Source organism: Urocampus carinirostris, chromosome 17 (genome assembly GCF_059441175.1).
Source record: "Urocampus carinirostris isolate Australia breed hairy pipefish chromosome 17, RoL_Ucar_1.0, whole genome shotgun sequence".
In the NCBI taxonomy this organism is placed as follows: Eukaryota; Metazoa; Chordata; class Actinopteri; order Syngnathiformes; family Syngnathidae; genus Urocampus; species Urocampus carinirostris.
The window spans coordinates 24,106,658-24,127,374 of NC_142365.1; the positions used below are offsets into that span (position 1 = coordinate 24,106,658).

General features: G+C 38.4%; 1 protein-coding gene across 1 annotated transcript in view; it reads right to left on the reverse strand.

Annotated features, from left to right (window-relative positions):
- The window catches only part of atp2a3 (ATPase sarcoplasmic/endoplasmic reticulum Ca2+ transporting 3), a 63,651-nt gene that overhangs the window by 21,299 nt on the left and 21,635 nt on the right, over positions 1–20,717 (reverse strand). The window contains exons 4-10 of the mRNA XM_088321727.1: positions 20,174–20,278; positions 18,171–18,309; positions 10,950–11,030; positions 9,831–9,916; positions 6,715–7,179; positions 4,772–4,860; positions 3,507–3,609 (exon numbers count right to left, since the gene is read on the reverse strand). Coding sequence (XP_088177853.1) covers positions 3,507–3,609; positions 4,772–4,860; positions 6,715–7,179; positions 9,831–9,916; positions 10,950–11,030; positions 18,171–18,309; positions 20,174–20,278 — 1,068 coding nt within the window. The remainder of the gene's footprint in view (positions 1–3,506; positions 3,610–4,771; positions 4,861–6,714; positions 7,180–9,830; positions 9,917–10,949; positions 11,031–18,170; positions 18,310–20,173; positions 20,279–20,717) is intronic.

The window sequence follows — 20,717 nt, forward strand, 5'->3', positions numbered from 1 at the left end:
AGTAGAAAGAGCATTGCTGGATTTTCTTTACAAATATTGTTTAATTGAAAATGCATTAGGGCGGCATGGTGGGCGAGTAGTTAGCGCGTCTGCGGCACAGTTCTGAGCTCACAGGATCAAACCCAGCTACCAGCCTTCCTGTGTGGAGTTTGCAACTTCTCCCCGTGCTTGCGTGGGTTTCTCCCAGGCACTTCGGTTTCCTCCCACATTCCAAAAACAAACATGTCAGGTTAATTGGCTGGTTCAAATTGTCACTAGGTGTGAATGAGCGAGTGAGTTGTCTGTCTCTGTGTGCCCCGCGACTAGCTGGAAACCATTTCAGGGTGTCCCGTTCCCACTTCCTGAAAAAGCTGGGATGGGCTCTAGCACCCCCAAGTCCCTAGTGAGGATAAGCGGTGTGGATAATGGATGGATGAAAAGGCATTATCAGTCATTTGCTATATTATTTCTGTGTCATTACTACGAGATAAGGTAAAACAGCTGAATCTGCCTCATCCACCACAATATTAAGCAAATCTAAAGTTTTAATGAGCAGAGCAATCAACATGATAATTCGAAAGAGATCTTACTTATTTCGGTATTACCAAGAAATGAACATTTATGAGACAACAATGCTCAAGTAAACAATTAAAATACTAATGCGAATTTTACCAGGAAAATCATAAAGACATAACACTGGTGAGCAATCTGGTTTGCAAGCTAGTTCTGAAGTAGATAGATAGATAGATAGATAGATAGATAGATAGATAGATAGATAGATAGATAGATAGATAGATAGATAGATAGATAGATAGATAGATAGATAGATAGATAGATAGATAGATAGATAGATAGATAGAGATACTTTATTCATCCCCGCAGGGAAATTCACAAGTACGTGAGGGCTATCATTTGTCACAGTAAAAATTAATATATGGGTTGTTAACAGCACCCTAAAATAGAGATACTTTGAAAACAAAAAACAAACAAACAAAAGATACTAGGCCTTTCAATATATTTTCCCCCCAAAAGTACACAAAATAGATGCAATCATCATTTTGTTTGGCTCTGTCAATTTACATCTGCCTATTTGCTGCTAGCAAGTTAAATATGGATCTTTCATCTATAATCTTCAATGACTCGAAAAGAAAATTAAATTCTGATAAGAGTTTTTTTTTTGTCCGAACTTAACCTAATTCATAAATTCTGAAAATTATGTTAACACTATAGTCTGAATAGTGGCTGACTGATTAGCACATCTGCTTCACAGTTAGGTGGTCCTGGGTTTAATTTCAGCTAACTGCCTCGCTGTGTGAAGTTTGCATGTTCTACCCGAGCCTGCGTGGGTTATCTCTGTACACTCTGGTTTTCTATCCACATCCCCCAAAACATTCATTAACAATTCTAAATTGTTCATATGAATAATTGTCTCTATGTGCCCCGTGAACTTCCGGCAACTAGTCTAAAAGTTCCGAAATTTAGAGTACCGTAAGCCTGTTTTTAGTAAAATACACATTGCGTCACTTGTGGCTTCCATATTTTTCTTGAAAAAATTGTGGCAACGAGGTAACAACCTTTGTTTTTGTGAAAAGTTAGAGGGTCAAAGGCTCTTTGGCCGGTAAAGGACCTTTGTTTTATGAATATTGTATATGAATATAGTATCTATATTCAACACTGAACAATACAATAAATAATGTTGGAAGACAATGCCTAGCCTTTGTTTTTATACTTATATTACATTTTGCTTTGGCCAAAGGAAGAATTGTAATCTGTTATTTTGGCTTTTAGTGCTATGAATCATTGTTGTGGTGCAAGGGAGCAACATGCTAAGGTAGCGATATTCTTTGCATTCTACCATTGCTTCAATTCCTTCCGATTTATTTGGCTGATGCTAAGCGCACTAATATTGACATCTATAATAATATCAGTACTCACCCATCCCTAGTATGTAGTTCAATGTATTGTATTTTCATTTGTAAAGGTGACTTGATTTAGGAGAGAAAGTGTGAGGCACACCCACATGATCAAAACCTCGAGGGTTCTACAAAACAGTGAGTCAAGGACAATTGAGAAGCACTGGTCTAGGATGATATTCACCCCGGTGGTGAGTCATACCAGTGCAGTCTTTTTAAAAAGTGCTGGACAATAAAGTAGTGGTGAGGATGGATAATCATTTGTTTGGGTGACATTACAAAGTAATAAAACTCCTCAAACCTCAGCTGCTCCTCTTTTCCTGCCTGGGCTCCCACTCGTGTTTTTCATCTGCTAAAATCGCATTAAATTGGCATCCAATTTGAAACTCAGATTATCCCTGGCCTCCCCTTTCAGTGTGGTTACTAGGATACCGTGATGGTTACAATGAGGTGAGAAAAAGCATGCAGTTTATGGACACAAATGAAAATCTGCAAAAGAGCAATATCCCTAGCAGTATCGTGGTTTACTTATCACTACTTGGCGGCTTTTCATGCACTTATGTGCATTGTATTCTGCATTCTGATTGGCTTAACAGTTGCCCCGCACCTTTGCTCATTGTCTGCCTGTGCGTCAATGACGTTGCAGTCTGAGTTGTACACATGCCTAAAACAGACTGACAACCTACGTTAAGTATATTATTTTATAAATATACATATTTTTCATTTAAGTGTCTCTAAAAGCTATCATGCAACAAAACGCTCTGGACCCACAATAGAACCTGCGGCTGCGTCCCCCCCCTAAAAAAAAATCAGTAAGAGATGCGTTCTATCGCCAACAAAATGGACCACGCGACCTGCTAAATTTGCTCTGGATCCATATGTGGGTCATTGGCGCTCCCTGATGGCTCCCTTGTGCTATTTCGAAAATGTTTGATCATGGAAAAAAAAAAAATTTGCAGGACGAAACAGGGCACATTCTTAAGATTTTCCAACAAATATAGATGGATACAGTATATTTCCTTTCTTGTAAGGGATGTGTAACGCTTTTATTTTTTTTGCGGCTTCAGACATATTTTATTTGTTTTGTTTTTTTGGGGGGTCCAATGTGGCTTTTTTGAGTTGCCGACCAGAAGGTACTGTAAATGCGGTTTTCAATAGCGTCCACATGATGGCGACAAGGTATCAGGTTAAGTAAAGTGGATCATGTCCTTAATAATAATAATAATAATAATAATAATCACTACAGTTGAGCAATAGACGGTCACCATTATTTTAAAATTATGATTAGACAGTACCAAAATTATTTGTAAAAAAAAAACAACAGAAGACAAAACACAATTATAGTACACTACTTTTATTTGCTAAACAAATACTTAAGCCTGTACACTAAATTTGTTCTTGGGTATTTAATAAATAAATAAATAAAGGATTGTACTTCATGGGTTTTTTACTATTGTGGGACATTTTTGGAACACGACTCTTGTGAAAAGACAGGGATTACTGTACACAGTAAATGAAGCACTATGTGGTTAGGGAGCAATGCATAGATGTCTTTTACCATTCGTTTGGCAACAGAACTGAATTTAGAGCTTGTGTGTGTGAGTTTTAAATGACCTCATTGTAGTCCAATGAGGAGTCATTGCACATGGAACACACGGTGGCCAACTCCACAAGCCCATCATAGTCTCCACATTGGACAGGCTGCTCTCCTTTCAGTCTGGAGGGGGGAACACATGCCATCGTGCCACACATGCACAAATACAAAAATTACGACAAGAAACTCCTGAGATTTTACCAAACATCGGACACTGGCTATATCCTTTATAGCAATGAATGGCTAAGTCAAAGTGGTATTTTACTTCAACTGGTTAATATTTGTAAAAAATATACTCTGGTTGCTAGTTATTTTACATCTGTCGAAAATTTGTTTCCTGCCTCTTTCCATTCCTCCTTCCTCTCACCTTCGCTTTTTTCACATCTTCCCTCTCCATTCTTTCTTCCTCCTTATTCCCTCTGTCTGTCCTCTCTCCCTCTCATTATTATTCCTTCCTCTCTCCTTCACTACTTCTCTTATTCCCTTATCCCTCTCCTTTTCCCGTCTCCTTCTTTCCTTATAATTCCACTCCCTCCGTTACCTTTCTTTCTTTCATTTTCACTCCCTTCTTTTTCCTTTCCTCTTTCATCCATCTCTCCTCTGCCCTCCTTTTTCTTTCTTTCAATTTTCTCCGAGTCCCTCCGTCCTTTCCTTCCTTCCTCTATCCCTAACTTTCTTCTTCTATCCCTTCCTTTCTTCCTCTATTCCTAGCTTTATTCCTTCCCCTCTTCCTTTCTCAGCCTCCCTTCCTCTTTTCTTAGCTTATTCTCTCCCTCCACTTTTTTCTGCTTTGCTTCCTCTCTTCCCTTTTGTATTCCTTCCCTTTCTTCCTCATAATCAGCAATACATTAATCCATCCATTGTTGTGACTGCTTGTTTAAGGGATTGCACTGTAGTAATGTAATGTAATATTAAAAGAAGTCAAGGAGACTCTTACAATTAAAAGGAATAATGTTGAGTTGTTTTCCGGCCACTGAATGCCATTAGTTTTTCATGTTGACCATAGTTGACAAGAACACTAGATTTACATTTTTCGAATTGTACCTTTTTACAAACATGGCCAATCTATGGTCCCATTTTATTCAAATACTAGTACTGAGAATATACATATTTATTAGTGACTTGCCTTCGTCTACTTAAAAAAACTTGGATCTGAAGAATTTCATTATATTTATGCATGTAACAGTACAATAAACATCATTTTTTCAGTGTCTACGGGAATCAAACATTCACAGTTGATTCAACTCAGCACCAATCCACTTGAAGTTTATGGTGTGAAACTTACATTTGTCCTTCAGGCGCATATGTAGATCCTGTTATGGAGAACTCGTGCAAGGTACAGCTTGAATTCTGCACCCGGTCTGCAACAAACATCTGGAGACAAATGAATACGGATTTAGCATCACTGTCAGACTTCATCAGTTATTTTGAGAACAAACATTCTGTGTGCATAGTTTAGGGTGTCCTTAAAAAGTTTTGAGTTTAATATTTTTTCTATTAAGTATGCGTTAACAATGCCAATGTTATGTATTTTTCTTGACCGTACCTATCTGCAAGTATCTTACTTTTGATATTGGTGTTTTAGCCACTCAGTGCATTAGGCTGGACAAAAAGGAGGAGAGTAAATGCATGCTGGTCGTTTTCATTTATTCGAGGGTTAAAATAGTCTCATCTCATCTCATTAGCTGCACCGCTTATCCTCAGCAGGGTCGCGGGGGTGCTGGAGCCAATCCCAGCAATCATCAGGCAGTGGGCAGGGGACACCCTGAATTGGTTGCCAGCCAATCGCAGGACACACAGGGACAGACAACTCGCTCGCTCATTCACACCTAGGCACAATTTAGTCCTAGGGACTAGGGATTGGCCTAGGACCGGCCAATCCACCTGAAATGCATGTCTTTGGAATGTGGGCGGAAACCGGAGTGCCCGGAGGAAACCCACGCAAGCACGAGGAGTACATACAAACTGAGCACAAGAAGTCCGGTAGCTGGATTTGAACCCACACAGGAGGTTCCCAAGACCTTAGAACTGTGCCGCACACGCGCTAGATGAAAATAGTGAAAGTAAGAAAAGGACCAAATGCCAACCCAAACCTAAAAAAAGAAGAATTTATTCGAGTGCTTCTAAGAGAGACACATACGTGCACGCAGCATACAGGCAGCTTGACAGAGGCTGCAACGATGATTTCAGCCAGGAGATGGCGTCAGCAAGTTGAATATTTTCAAAGTTACGGACACAACCTCTAAAATAGGCTCAGTTAACCAATGTAACCTGATGTCAGTTAGAAATAGAATTTCCTGGAAAATCCCAATGAAGTATCGCTGGTGAGTTATTTTCAGAACCAGTCTCCGGAATACTCAGGTGATCTTAGGGGGCTACCTGGTGCTTGCGGTCACCACGTTGGAGACCCTCTGCCATACAGCGTCTGAGGGTAAGCCCAGTCACAGGGTAAGGGAACACTTCTGGTGGATTGAAGTCAATATTTTTTAGTTGAGCTAAGGCTTCTTGTGCCCAGCAGGGTTTTAATGTTTGTGATGAGGTCACTCATACACATCTGCCAAGTCCGAGGGAACTCCCTGGCAGCAGCACGTTCACACACACTCGTATGTCATCTGTTGAGCGGGTAATGTGTGAGGTGAGGACATATAATTGCATGACTTAATATTTGTTACTTAAATATATGAAATGTCAAATTTAAAAAAATGTACAAAAAAACATTCATTTATTTACCATATAAAAGAGCACGTACAAATCTTAGCTGAAACTAAGCATTGTAAGTGACAAACGTTGAATATGTAAGCTCATACATTTATTTTTATCTTTCGGGACAAGCAAATTACTTCCCACAATGCCTTCCTCTTCATTCAGATCAGGATCTTGTGCGCTTTTAAAGAATTTGCGAGTCAGCCACTGTATTTCAGTGGTCGCCAACCTCTTCTGTTCAACAGACCAGTTTATTGTCTGACAAAATTCTCGCGGCCCGTTCTAATAACATCTATAATGTGGCACCATGACCATAAACAGTGTGATAATGACATAATAGCTTAGGCCTTATCAAATGTGGTCTGGTAGTCTAGAACAGTGTTTCTCAACTGATGTGTTGGGCTGAGAGTAAGAGTCCTAGGCTTTGTAGCGTATTATGAACTGACCGATAACGGTTAATGGATAATGAATAAAGAAGATAGAACAATAACCCTTAAAAAATCCCAGGGTGTAACTGCCACTTACCCTACAGACAGACATTTGGTTGGTTGTAAGGGTCCCAGTCTTGTCAGAGCAGATAACAGAGGTGCAGCCAAGGGTCTCCACAGAGGGCAGACTCCGTACAATAGCGTTTTTCTTGGCCATGCGCCGGGTCCCGAGGGCCAGGCAGGTGGTGATGACGGCGGGCAGGCCTTCAGGAATGGCGGCCACGGCCAAGGCCACCGCGATCTTGAAGTAATAGATGGCTCCTCGCACCCAGGAGCCGCCATGCACGGGGTCCCCGAAGTGGCCGATGTTGATGACCCAGACAGCTACGCAAATGAGGGAGATGACCTTGGACAGCTGCTCGCCAAACTCATCCAACTTCTGCTGCAGCGGCGTTTTATCTTGCTCCGTGGATGCCATCTGATTGCGTATTTTGCCAATTTCCGTGGAAACTCCAGTTGCCACCACAATACCGATGGCACGGCCAGCAGCTATGTTGGTGCCCTAAAAAATTGTCAGTGTAGGTGAAATGCTTACTTTTCACTCCTATTTTGATAATTACTTCATACTCTCGCTTATACTCTCACACATGCACAACTATACAGTCATAGAGACACTGTCATGCCCATGGACAAACAATACTATACTCTCTTATACATACATTTATACACATACACACTACCATGCTCTCACACATACTACTATACTCTCATACCGACACAATCATACTCTCTCACACATCCCACTATACGCTCGTACAGACAATACTATACTCTCTTAGACATCACACAATATCCTCGTACATGCACTACTATGCTCGCTCTTACACATAACATGCTCTCATTCAAACTACTGTGCAGTCACACATATACGACGGTACTCTCTCACATATACCACTACACTCTCACCCATACTACTATCCTGGGAGCAACTCCAGTTTGACATTGAACTGTACACCAAAGACATACACATGAGTGTGCATCACCACAAGTTCCAAGAGTAAAACAACACTGAGAGGTGAGGTGATCATTATATTCGGTGTCAAAAACCCCTATAGCAATAGCAACGTTCACGGTGTCTGAGAGAGGATAATAGTGTCCGTAAAATAGTGTAAGAGTGTGTGTGTGTGAGAAAACGTGGATATTTGTGTAAGAGCGTAAACTCGTGTGTGAGAAAGTCTATTCTGCTGTCACTGTCTTGTACTACGGACAGACTGAAGAGATCGTTTCTTCCTCATGCCATGAGGCTCTTTAAGTCTACCCAGCAGAGTAAAAGCCCACATTAAACCACACCCCCTACATTGCATATTACCGAATTTTATTGCAATATGTATTCTGTGTAGCACTATTTAGATATTCTATATAACACGCTACAGTGGGCATTTGCACGTCACACTGGGTATTTGTATATTGTATTCTTTTTGCTTTATTATTGTATTGTTCTCAGCTCAGGGATGCTGCTGGAAATGTGGATTTCCCTTCAGGGATGAATAAAGTATCTATCTATTGTTGCTTACATGTGCGAGTATATATATAGTGTGTGTGTGTGTGTGTAGGGGAAAAGCATAGTACTGTACAGTAGCATCTTGAGAGAGTATAGTAGTGTTTGTGCACGGATATGACTGTGTCTGTTTGAGAGTATAGTGCACATGCGAGACTATGATGTTATACTAAGATTTCCTTTTGAATGACCAGACATACTTACATTCCACCACTGAGGATAAGTATCTTGTCTTTGTTAGGGCTTAAACAAAGAATTTGGTTTTGATTTTAAACAACCGATTATGACCCTTCAAACATAGGCCAAATGAGTGTTTTTGCCCGCAAAGTAATCAAAGGGAGACAAGTGATGTTTCTCATGCAGTGAAAGAACACCGAAAGCATAATTGTGCCTGTGTCGAATTAGTTGGCTTTTTAATGTTATTAGTAGACTGCTATTTCTTAGTATGATAGAAAATGTATAAATTAGTTCTGACAGAAGAAAAAAGGGAAATTAGTCTGACTTCTGCTGGAAAACAACATTGTGCTGGTCTGCACAAAGAAATGTCAGATTCACCATGGGCATCGTGGAAATAACACTTTTTCTACAAGTTGATGCTTGTTGAACGTGACTGTCTTTATATTTCTTGATGAGTAACTACCAACCCTTTTAGCTATTTATAGCAAGAATGCTAAAAAGCGGATCTGTTTTGGTAGATGCAAAAATCGCTACTAAGACCCAATCCAATTACTTCCTCTTTCACCTACTATTGTTGTTTATCTTTTGCCAACTTCATCCATTTTATCTGCGAAATAGGAACATACCTCCTGGTTACATCATCATTATAAGTTGCGGTCATTGTGACGTACGGAACCATTTCCCCTCACCTTGAAAGGGTAATATTGGATGGACCTTTTTATAACAATAATAGCCATAAATAATGTTCGACTAGCAAAAGAAATAGGTATGCCACGCAAAAAATTCCATATTGCGCTCCACTCCTTTTTTCTTCCAAATCTTTACTGCAACCACCCCGCTAGCCTCTGTGCTTTTCCTTGTCTAGCAGTGCTCTCCTTAGGAATTTGCGTTCCATAACACAACAAAGCATAAACACAAAATGTATTCATGACCTCCTATATTGCTTTCAGATGATCAATAATGCAGAGGGGACGTGTCTAAAGAGAAGCAATGGCACTCCTTACAAGACTTCATGAAATGGCGTTTGTGTCCCTCACGGTTTGACCTCACTCTACACTTTGCAAAAGAATGGTATTTATTTAGCTTAATTGTGAACAAGCTTTGCTACAGTAAAGGAGGAATTAGGAGGGGAAGGGGGAGTGATGGGATCAAACCTTTATTACACTTTGACAGAGCAATTCCAAATAGGTATCATTTCTCCAATTATGGGCGGATAAATTATGCATTTGTTTAATACGACACTCTCTAAAATATATTCTAAAATCAAACAAAGGTTGAAAATAGAGGACAGACCATGCAGCCAGGTATCACTTTCATTTAGAACGTTTTAGGTTAGACCTTTATTTTTACACGTATTCAATAAGTCCACCCCCCTAAAATCTGACTTTTTGGGTGCAAAAAACATTTTCTTAGCCTTACCTGTATAATTTTTAGTCACTCATGGTTGATAAGTTTGAATAATTCAGAGGTGTGCTTACCGAAAACAACATGTTCTTCTTGTCTTGATTGACAGCTCGAGGGTCAGGGACTGGGTCAGTGTGTTTGATGATCGACACAGACTCCCCTGAAAAATACATTCATATATATATATATATATATATATATATATATATATATATATATACAGTATATATAATCCTCATTGTTTAAATAATAATAGCAGCTGGCATCTGCTCCACATTAAGTTATACGCTTATGATTTCCAACACTGGGAGCATTCTCTCATTGCACCACAAGGACAGTGCCAAACATAAGTTGAATTATTTGTTTTCTTCTACATCCATTAGGGCTGCAACAATCAATAAATTCAATGAATATTGATTATTAAGAGCGTTGGCAACAAATTTCATCATCGGTTTGTTGTGTCGTGTGATTTATGCAGTGAATTTCGTTGTAACATTGAAGTGCAGTTGGGCTTTTAAGGAACATGCTTGTAGTGCCACTTCAATCAATAGAAGTACTTTGGGCAAGCAGAGGGTGCCTCAAGATAGTATTTTGATGCACAAAGTACTCTTAATCTGACAAAGAACTTACATTTTCCTCTGAGGTTGCCATTTTTTGCACCTTATAAAAATGTACCTTATATATTTACAGGTGTATAGTTTACACTTGTGTGTACTATTGTTTATTGTTAAGCTCTAAGATAAACACTTGATTTTTTAATTATTTGATATTATCGAACATTCCGTTGCTTTGTAAACTAATTTTACATTGGTCCAAACCTTCAATGTTTGAATATAGAGTGGTAAATTAAAATGTGTTTAAAAAATACGATCTATCGATTAATCAAAAACATACTTGACTGATTCGATTATCAAAAGAATCACTCGTTGTAGCCCTAATCTCCATTTACAGCAGATTGCTTTTGTAAAAAAGCTTACAAGTTTGTGCATTTCTACACATTTACTATGTTGTGTGGCTGCCTGAAGTTGAGTTTAATCTTTTCAAAACAATTGCCACAAGTGTTCATTGTTTTTGCTAACAACTAGCCTCAGCCAGTATGCAAACAAGTCTATTAAGGTGTGAAATGCAAATGTTACTTGTTTGCCAAGAGAACTGAGACTTCGTGAAATGCCGTCCTCTCCTGTTATACGTACCAGTGAGGATGGATTGGTCCACTCTCAAGGTGGTGGACTTAATCGAAGTCAACCTGATGTCGGCAGGAACTTTGTCACCAACTGAAAGGAGCACTTCAATTAAAAAATGCAAACATTGTACAAAAATGTGATAGGCTAGGGCTGCACGATCAACTGAAATCGAACCGATGTTGCGATGTGTGATTGTGAAATCACCAAACACTGCATTTCTTTCAAGGATTTTTAGTTCTAGCTAATGAAGGCGAGGCAAGCTTTGCAAGAAGCACACTTTGCCATACATTCACGTGTGAGCCTCGAGTGATCAGACCACAACCATAACAAAGCTCCACAGAAGAGGGTGCTTTTCTTAAGGTTAAAACATGTCAATATGATTAGCCATTTTTTTTTACTTTTCTTTACAGCTTACATGGAAATGTGAATAAAAAACAATATTTTATTTATCTGCTCTTGGGACCAAAGTTATAACATTTCAGGTTAAATTAAATATAATTTTAGGGGATTTTCCTGGGTTTTAAAAACACAAGAGCGGGTCATTTTGACGAGGATAACAGGAGGGTTAAGTACTCACAAACAAAAAAAACTAACACAAAAAATGCACTTTTTTTAAAAAATTAAAAATTGCAACGAAATTGCAATACTAGTCTGAAAAACTGATTAATGTTTTTTTTTACAAAATTGTGTAGCCCTATCATTGGCCAATAGGATAAACATCATGACGTTATTCACATGTACAGACACTCCCATACTTACGACCATTCGACTTACGAAAAACGGTAGATACAAACATTTTTTTCGGGATGTCAAAAAATATGCGGACATTGCTATGAGTTAGATTTTGTATTGTGTGCACCTTTTTCTGAGTACAGGACATTACTGTAGTGCTTCTTTCTGCCGCTACCAGCGGGTGGGGGCGCTGTGAGAGGTCACTCAGCCTCCACCCCGAAGAAGAAAACTACTTTCTCTTCCTAGTTAGTTTGTAAACATTCTATAATGTATCTCCAGCGGTTTAATATCTTGTGCATTCATTCAATATGGTTGGTTTAAAGTGTAAAGAAAAGGCAAGCTGTTTCATTTGAAATGAAAGTGGAATATGGAAGCTTGATGCTGTTGAGAAAATAGTTGGATCGCTTTTTTTTGGCCACTTTTTACTACGGAGGAGGAAGTCGCTTAACTGTTGAAGGTCATCTTCCAAAATGAAGTTAAACCTATTTTTTTTTGTCTTTATAGAGCATGTTATTTTATGAAATGTTTATTTTTAATACAAAACAATACAGGTTACTTATACAAGCCTTAAACATCCAAAATTCAACAAACAAATTCAACATACGAACAATCGTCAGGAACCTATCTTGTTCGTAAGTAGGGCATTGTCTGTATAATTTCACACAGTGCATGAAATAACAAAGAGAAAACGGGACGACACTTTGATACTATTCGACCGGTCTCAGGGGTTAAGAAAGAAAGAACAAAAGAGGAACGACAACAGATTGCGGCAGCTTCTTCCTGTGTGTGTACCACCTACGGGGGAATTGTGGGCTCTGTTTGTGTGGGAGACGGCTGCTAGCGTCAAGCTAACTGAGGCCCTAACGGCTCATGGCAGGAAGGAGAACGACTACATTTAAATTCCCTCGACTCTGACAGACTCAAGTACGTTCAGCAATGCATCATTTGTTTTGTTACTATGAATTTATCAAACAGTGAGACCTTGTCTAATGTGATGCGGGAAAATGTTTTTGAATTGGTGATAAAAAATGGATAATTATTTGCAAAAACGGTACAGCTGTCAACTATTTGTGCAGTCCTCCAGTGATCAACGGAGTAACTTTATAAAACTTTGGAATTGGTAGGTAGTAGAAGATTACTATAGATCACTTTACAGGGGGAGTTTTAAAAGGAAAGCCTTCATTTTGAAATGGACTTCGGACGCAATTGTGACTCAGACAAAAACCAACAAATTACGAGATCAGAAAAGGGAAGGGCAGAATATAGCTCAAGCATAAGCGCTGGCATGAAGTAATGCTATTTTGCAATTTTGATTTCACTTTCACTTTGGTATGCAATCGTCCTAAATATGCTGGAAAAAAGAAAAAAGTCCAGTAAAGAAAAGGGCGATCCAGTATTCTGGATATTTAGCTCGTTTAAGTTAAAAAAAACCTCATCTTTCTGAATGAAATTTGTAATAAAACCACAACTTACTTTTTTCTTATCTGTCATGTATTTAGATTCACGATACAATTTGAAGAAAGCCCCTTTTTCTTAGAGTGGCGAGGGGAGGAGGTGCTACAGCACCACGTAGTAGCTATCACTTCACACTATAGCAAATAATGATTCCTTTTCAAGACATTGATGCCAAAATGCTGTCGCTTAAGATACTGTACATCATAGTATGTCTTGTCAAGTGTTAAAAAATGACACTGCAAAAAATGGTTTGGCTGTTAATTTGAAATTCTCTATATTCTACCTCTAGTTAAATCAAGGGGACTCTTACTCACTTGACCAATAGAGTAGATAATAGTTGCCAGTTTATAAAAAATGTAAACAAAAAAAACAGATGGTAAAATGACTGCGGACCTCTTTTCGAATGTTAGATTTTAAAACTAAATTATATTTAGTAAAAAGACAAAATGCACAATTATATTATTGAAACTCATCTTGATTAGCGTTGTTCAATACCATACTTTTCAGTGCCGACTATGATTTGGGAGAATAGGCTCTAGTTTACCAAAGATGCCAACACTGTCCCGGAAGCAACAGCAAAGGATGATAAATATCTTGGGCATCACAGTGAGCCAAGGCCAATTAAGGAGGTCACAGAGGTAGAAGACGTTGCCTCAAACTGGCTATGTGGATGAGGTAGCGCTACCTGGACACAAGCTCGAACCTGATCAACCCCAGCTGGGTCACCTTGGTGAGTGTGTATGTTGTTTGAAAGACCCAAAACACTCTGTAAACCCAGGTTACATCACTAATGATATGTCCAGGTTGGATCTGTTAATGTTTGTTACAAGATACGAGTGTCAAAAAAGGCCTGAATGTATGCGACTTGTCGAAGGGAGAGACCCAATGCAGATTTCCATTTCTTCAGGTCAAGCCTCACACAATCCTGACAACCAAGCTTGCTCCATGACAAACCGTAAGGAAAGTTCCAGCAGCGACGCAAAATGCAACCGGTGGGAAAGATCTAGTAGACAAGAGGGCAAATACACCCAGAGGATGGAACTTTGTGTAACTACATTATATTTTTTCTTCTCCGAGGCATTTGTTGTAAAATTGTGTCCTTTTCCAATGCCCCCACAAGGTTTGGGGAACCACTATTGAGGTAGAGGAAAAGCTTGGGATTTCAATGAAGTTAAGGAGGATACAGATGTATTTTCTTTGTCGGTGTACCTAGCAGCACTGTTCCTCTTTCACAGTATTTACCGCCACATGGTGACAGCACCATAGTTGTTAAAGTGCACAAAAGAAAACATACCAAAACACAAGTCAAACATAATTTGGTAGAAAAGACAAACATCTCGTGACACCAATGAGAGCAAAAAGAGTGTTGTCATTATGGCCATGGTTCAGTGTTGACACAGAGTACGAAGGTAGCGCTAGTGGTAGGTTAGAATTAGGGCAAAATCGTTTTGATGCCCTAATGACGTGCGCTAACTTGTCTGTGTTGAGTACACACGCGTGTGCCAAGGCCCGCGCCGGCCGTGACAAGCCCAAATTCCAAACAGCTATCGCTTGGATAAGTGGTTCTCAAATGTGTGTACGACTACCTCTTGGAGGAGACTGGAAAGCACATCAAGGGGAACTTCAGAATTAATCATAAGTAATTATCTAAAAAATGTACATCAATGAAAAATCCAAATACTTAGCCTTCTACCTCCATTGCAAAAGAAAAAGATGATCATTCGTGGGTAGAGATAGAGAGATAGATACTTAATTCATCCCCGTAGGTTTCGTTTTATTAAAATTAAATGTAGAGTGTATTGTATGACCACTAGATGTTGCTGTATTGTGTCGTGCAAACTCAAATGATTGCTCAAAAGAAACTACGAAGAATACAATCAATGGAACTTCAAAGTAAACAAAATTGCAACCATTTTTTTTTCTTTTTTTGCCTAGCCTTTAACTCATTTGCTATGATTGATGACTAAAGATGTCAAAAATCTGTTCTGAATTTGGTGCTTTTGACGGCTTTAGACGTCAAATCTTCATTTTCCATTTAAGTAGGTAAGATAAAGGCTTTAATGGCACAATTCAATATGTTTATCACATTTTCTCTTCACAGACTCATTCTTTACCATGGATGACTAAATGCATCAAAAATGTATACTAAATTTGGTGCCACTGACTGGTTTCAAACGTCAATTCTATATTTTTCATTTTAGTATATTGAATAAATGCTTTAGTGGCACCATCTAATATGATCATAAAAATGTTTTCCCTCTCATTAACCCGTTAACTATCAATGGCGACTAAAGACGTGAAAATCTGTCCTCAATTTGTAGCCATTGACAGCGTTGGACCTCAATTCTTCATTTAGGTTGTCTAAGATTGGATTTACTGTGCAGAAGGTAATTATTTAAGCAAGGTTTTGTTGCCAATTCATCACTTTTAGTCATTAAGTGAGGTTTTTCTTGACAATTCATCAAATATTATTGGATTTTGCGGGTACTCTTAACAGCAAAATGGTGGACAATCTTGTAAGATCTTTCTAAGTAAGGCTCACGTCGTGTAAATAAATGCAAATTCATCGACCTACAAGAATTTAAAATCAACCAGAATGTTCAAAATGTAAAAATGCATGTTTCTTATGATAATTCATGTACTTGATTGTTTTTTTAAATCAATATGTGTTTTCAAAATAATTAGGTTTTTTTTTTTTTTTTTTTCAAATAATAGCGCTGAATAAGACGGAAACACTAAAATATACAGAACAGGTCGTCATCAGATAAATTTGCTCCTTTTAAAAAGCTTGTTCAATTTCATTTTACTATATTTTAACTTGTGTTTTTAATAAAACAAAATGCTCAGTTTTTGTGTCAATTTTCTTATGTCACTATAAGCATATTTAAATAGAAACAAAAACTGAATAAAATTAGCTAAATTATTCAAAGAAAGGAAACCCTCAAACTTTGCTCAATATACAGAACCTTCAGTCTCATTAGCCATGCAAGTAGAGTTTTACTAAAGGTCCTACTGAACAAACTAAAAACCACAGGCTGAAAACTGGGCAGGTTTTAGAAGGAGAATGAGCCTGACAGAGCAGATGTCTAATCTTCGCATTTTGTGTGAGAACTTTAAAGAACAACAGAGAAAACTCTATCACATCTTTGTGGATTTCAAAAAAGGTGTTTGACAGAGTGGCAGGCTGCCTTGTGAGCTACCATAAGGAAGAACAACATGGCCCAGACAATAGTTTAGACCATTAAACAGCTGTATTCCAATGCAAACAGTGCGGTAATTATCAATGGTACCTTTGGAGCATGGTTTCAACTACAGTCGCTGTGAAAAAAGGCTGCATTCTCTCTCCAATTTTTTTAACATCTTTCTGGAGAGGATCATGACCTAAGCCCTGAACCAACATGAAGGTACAGGCACCATTGGGAGACACAAGGTTATTACCATCCGTTTTGTTGATGACATTGCCGGACTGGCAGGAGAAGAACAGGAATCCAGAAGGCTGGTCAAATTATTGGACAAAGCATCACATAGAAAAAATCAGCACATTAAAAAAAAATTACCAACAACCCCCAAGGTATCACCACAAACATTATACGATGAACCAGCAAAAGCTTGAACCTGTCACTAAATTTAAATTTATTGGAGCGATTATATCAGAAGAGGGGCCGGAACAAAAAAATCATGGCCAGGATAACTCAAACCACAACTGCACTTGCCAGACTGAAACACATTTGGAGGGACAAAGATGAGACTCAAGCGCTGGTTACTTCCATCTTTCTGTGCGCTTGCAAGACATGGACTCGCAGAGAAAATCTGGAAAAAAAAAGTCCAGGCCATGGAAATGTGATGCTACAGGTAACTTATAAGCATCATCTACATAGCCCATGCGACAAACAAATGTGTGCGCAACACCATCAGAGGGCACATAGGACCCTACAAAAAACTGTTGTCAACTGTACACAGACAAAAACTGCAATGGTATGGTTACGTCATAAGATCATCAGGACTGGCCACGATCATTGTCCAGTACACAGTCCAAGGGGGCAGGACAAAAGGAAGAGAGAAAAGAACTCGGCCAACAACATCAAGAAATGGACTGATGTCAACTTTGCCATGGCCCAAAAACAGGTGAGGAACAGTCAGCAGTGGAAAAAGCTCTATGGAGTTGCGTCGTCAGTGGTGCCCTGACGACCTAGGTAATTAAGGGATCCGTGAACATAAAAAATATTCTATGGCAACGGGATGAAAAAAAAGTACACCTTCAAAAATCCTTAGTAAAGCATTGGTTAAGGGTTACTTGACTAAAAAAAATATCAATTATCAATGATAAAAAAGGGGAAACACAATTGTTCATGATCCTGAACACCCAACATTGGGAAGGGTATAGATTTGTTCCCAGTGTTTAATCATTGCGGATTGACTGGTGCAGATTTTTTAAGGGTGTCTACACATTGGCCAAATGTCAACTAATAAATATATTTTCAAGCACATGGGTCAAATGCCAAAATAACTCAAGGTGAAAACATCACCTAGAAGTGAAGAGGTCATACGCTTGCATGTGAAGTTGTACACGCTTGCAGAAACTGGGGACACAGCTGGGCTATTTTTAGGGAGTCTGCCCACACACAAGGGCGAGTTTGTGGCAGTGGTTGTGGGTGTGGGAGTGTGTGTAGTTGGCGTGAGGACCTGGCAAACCTTCAAGTGGGGAGACTGAGAGCATGGAAAGCAAAGGGAAGTGAAAAGCTGTGGAAAGTTAAACTGGGTTGTAAACACAAGGAAAGACCACAACCACTTGGGCAGGAATGCACACACACACATACACGCGAGTGGACCGTAGTCATGGCACCTGCGTATACGGGGAAAAAGACAGTTGTAAATTCTAGTTGTGTGATATTCCAACGCCTTTTCCAGACAAATTACTGAGCATCAAAAGATGTTGGAGCGCGTGTTTCAGTAAAATTTGGTGGAAGCACCTGCACCTTAGAAAAATATTTTTTTAACCATCTGGAAGAATAAATGACCCTTGGCAGTGTTCAGTGGGCTTACCTGCTACCTCTACTATGTCGCCCGGAACGATGTCCCTGGCTTTGATTCTCTGAACAGCTTTACGGTTCATGCGGTACACCTTACCCATCTCTGGTTCATATTCTTTGAGCGCTTCAATGGCGTTCTCAGCATTCCGTTCCTGTATAAAAGAGGGACAGGTCATGAAGTGTGTAAGGTCAGTGGAAAAAATACTAATTATTATGTTATATATTCATATTTATTATACATATCAAAAGGTAAGATCTGCCCTAAAATCCAGTCAGTCAACCCGGGCCCGTTGGTACTAAAGCCTGAATCAGCCCGAGGCCGACTAATTAACTTGATTAGCAAGACCAAGCCCGAAGCAATCCCGAAATTTAATATTTTGTTGTGAAGACTCAGTAGGAGAAGTGATTTAAGTTAACAAATTTAAGGCTGTCGTTTGTCTAGTTAAACAAGGCTGTATAAACATTTACATCTTTTACATTTCTGTGCCCGCAGAGGTTACATTAAACGATAGTTTTCCATGATTGACGGGGTTTGTTATTAAGGGTTGATGGGAAAATGTTAAGGCGGTCCGTCATTTTGACAGGTTGAAAATTGGGCCTTAAACCACAGCAGCAGAAGAACGTCCTTAAGAATCCAGCACAGTACTTAAAGAGAGGCAGAGGGACCAGGAAGAACAACGACGGGTGGAGAAAACAGGAAGGAGTTCAATAAAATATTTTTTTCTGTTTTCAATAAATACGTTTTTATTTTATTTTTTAAACACACACATTGGTTTGGTATACATTTTTTATAAACAATTTTTTAAAAAGTCAGCGAAAGAGAAGCCCGGCCCTACGCAAATGTAATGATATTTTAGAACTGACCCTTGCCAGGTCGAACTCAGGATCTTACCTCCTATACATATTGATACAGTCGTATATAAAAGTTTAGGCACCCCTGATCATTATCAAGATTTTCCCATTTAAATCATTGGTTGTTTGGATCAACAATTTCGGTTTTATATATATACATATATATATAATTATATATCACACAGCAGAAGAACACAGTAATATTTGTGAAGTGAAATTAACAAGCACCAAAAAAAGAGAAAAATAGAAATAAAAAAAAAGTAAATCTCAAGAAAAAAAATTAAAAGAAAATTTTCAAAAATGGAGGGAAAAAAAATGTCTGTCTTTTTTCTCTTTAATTCTTTTCCCATTTTCTTTTTCTCTATTCTTTTTTTTGTTGCTTTTGTTTGCCCTACTTTTCTTTTTATTCCCATTTTTCTCCTTTTCTCATTTCTTCTTCCTTATTTTTTATTCATTAAAAAAATAATAATTTTGTCTTTCTTTGAGAAAGACTGGGCAAACATGGAAAAGAGTGTGCTTTTTGCTCACTTACAGTCTGTTGCTGTGATATCTTGACTGTAAACTGTTGTCAAAATTGTGTCCTATATGTAGTGGACCAATCCAGTCATGCATAAATACAGTTTCGGCTTTGCATGTGTGACAATCGGCTCAACGAATAGCAAATAATTGCGCTACAATCCTTTTAATCTCAGAGCCCTATGTACCCTGCTTTCAGGTCATTTAACAGTTTTGAGGCTTTCAGGTCGCAACCCTTAAGAGAAGATGCATAGAGGAGAACAACTTCCAAGTGGTCACCTTAAATACCCTTTCTAATGAAAGACCTTACCTTTGTATGTGGGTTAAGGGTGAATGAGCCTGCCAATCAAATTTTGTGTTCCAATTATTAGTGCTAAATGTAATCAGATCAATAAAACAAGGGCGCCCAAATTTATACAACTACATACTTTTGTTTAAGCAAGTATTGCACAGTTACTGTAAATTCTATTAAGTTCACTTCACTTCTCAAATAGCACAGTCTTTTTCTGCTATATATGATAATCTTGATCCAATCATTTATAAATAAAAGTCCTGAAAATTATCAGGGGTTTTGATATTTTCCAAATATCTGTATATGTAAATATATTTATATACATATTTATACTGTATATATAGTGTAGATTTCACCTGCCACACGCCAATGACAGCATTAGCAATGAGGATGAGCAGGATGACAACAGGCTCAACAAAGGCGGTGGCCGTCTCCTCTCCCTCCTCAAACAAAGCCAACACCTAGACAAACGTAAACAGAGTCACAACTTTTGTAACAATGAAAATGGCATTTGTGTGCAATGTTGTGGCACGACTAACATTCAATGTTGAAAAATACCAATTACAGTAAACCATAATTCTCAGCTCAAACTAAGCATTGGATATCTGCGGCAATGATTAAAATAATTTATTGACAATGTATGAACACAAAAACATAAAATTACAATGTATTTATAAATTGTCTCTCAAAGTTCGATTCATCACCAGATAGTTATTTCTCTTGTCGTGCTTTTTTTGTGTTTATATCTTTCTGCATGACTTTGTTTTCTTCATTCTCTAACATCATTCTCTTGTACCATGAATAAAAGTAGTGTGAAATTGAGAAAAAATGTAATGCCTTTCCACATGTCATTTAAATTACTACCGTAATTGTGTAGTGTTTAAGAATCCGTGTTCTCAT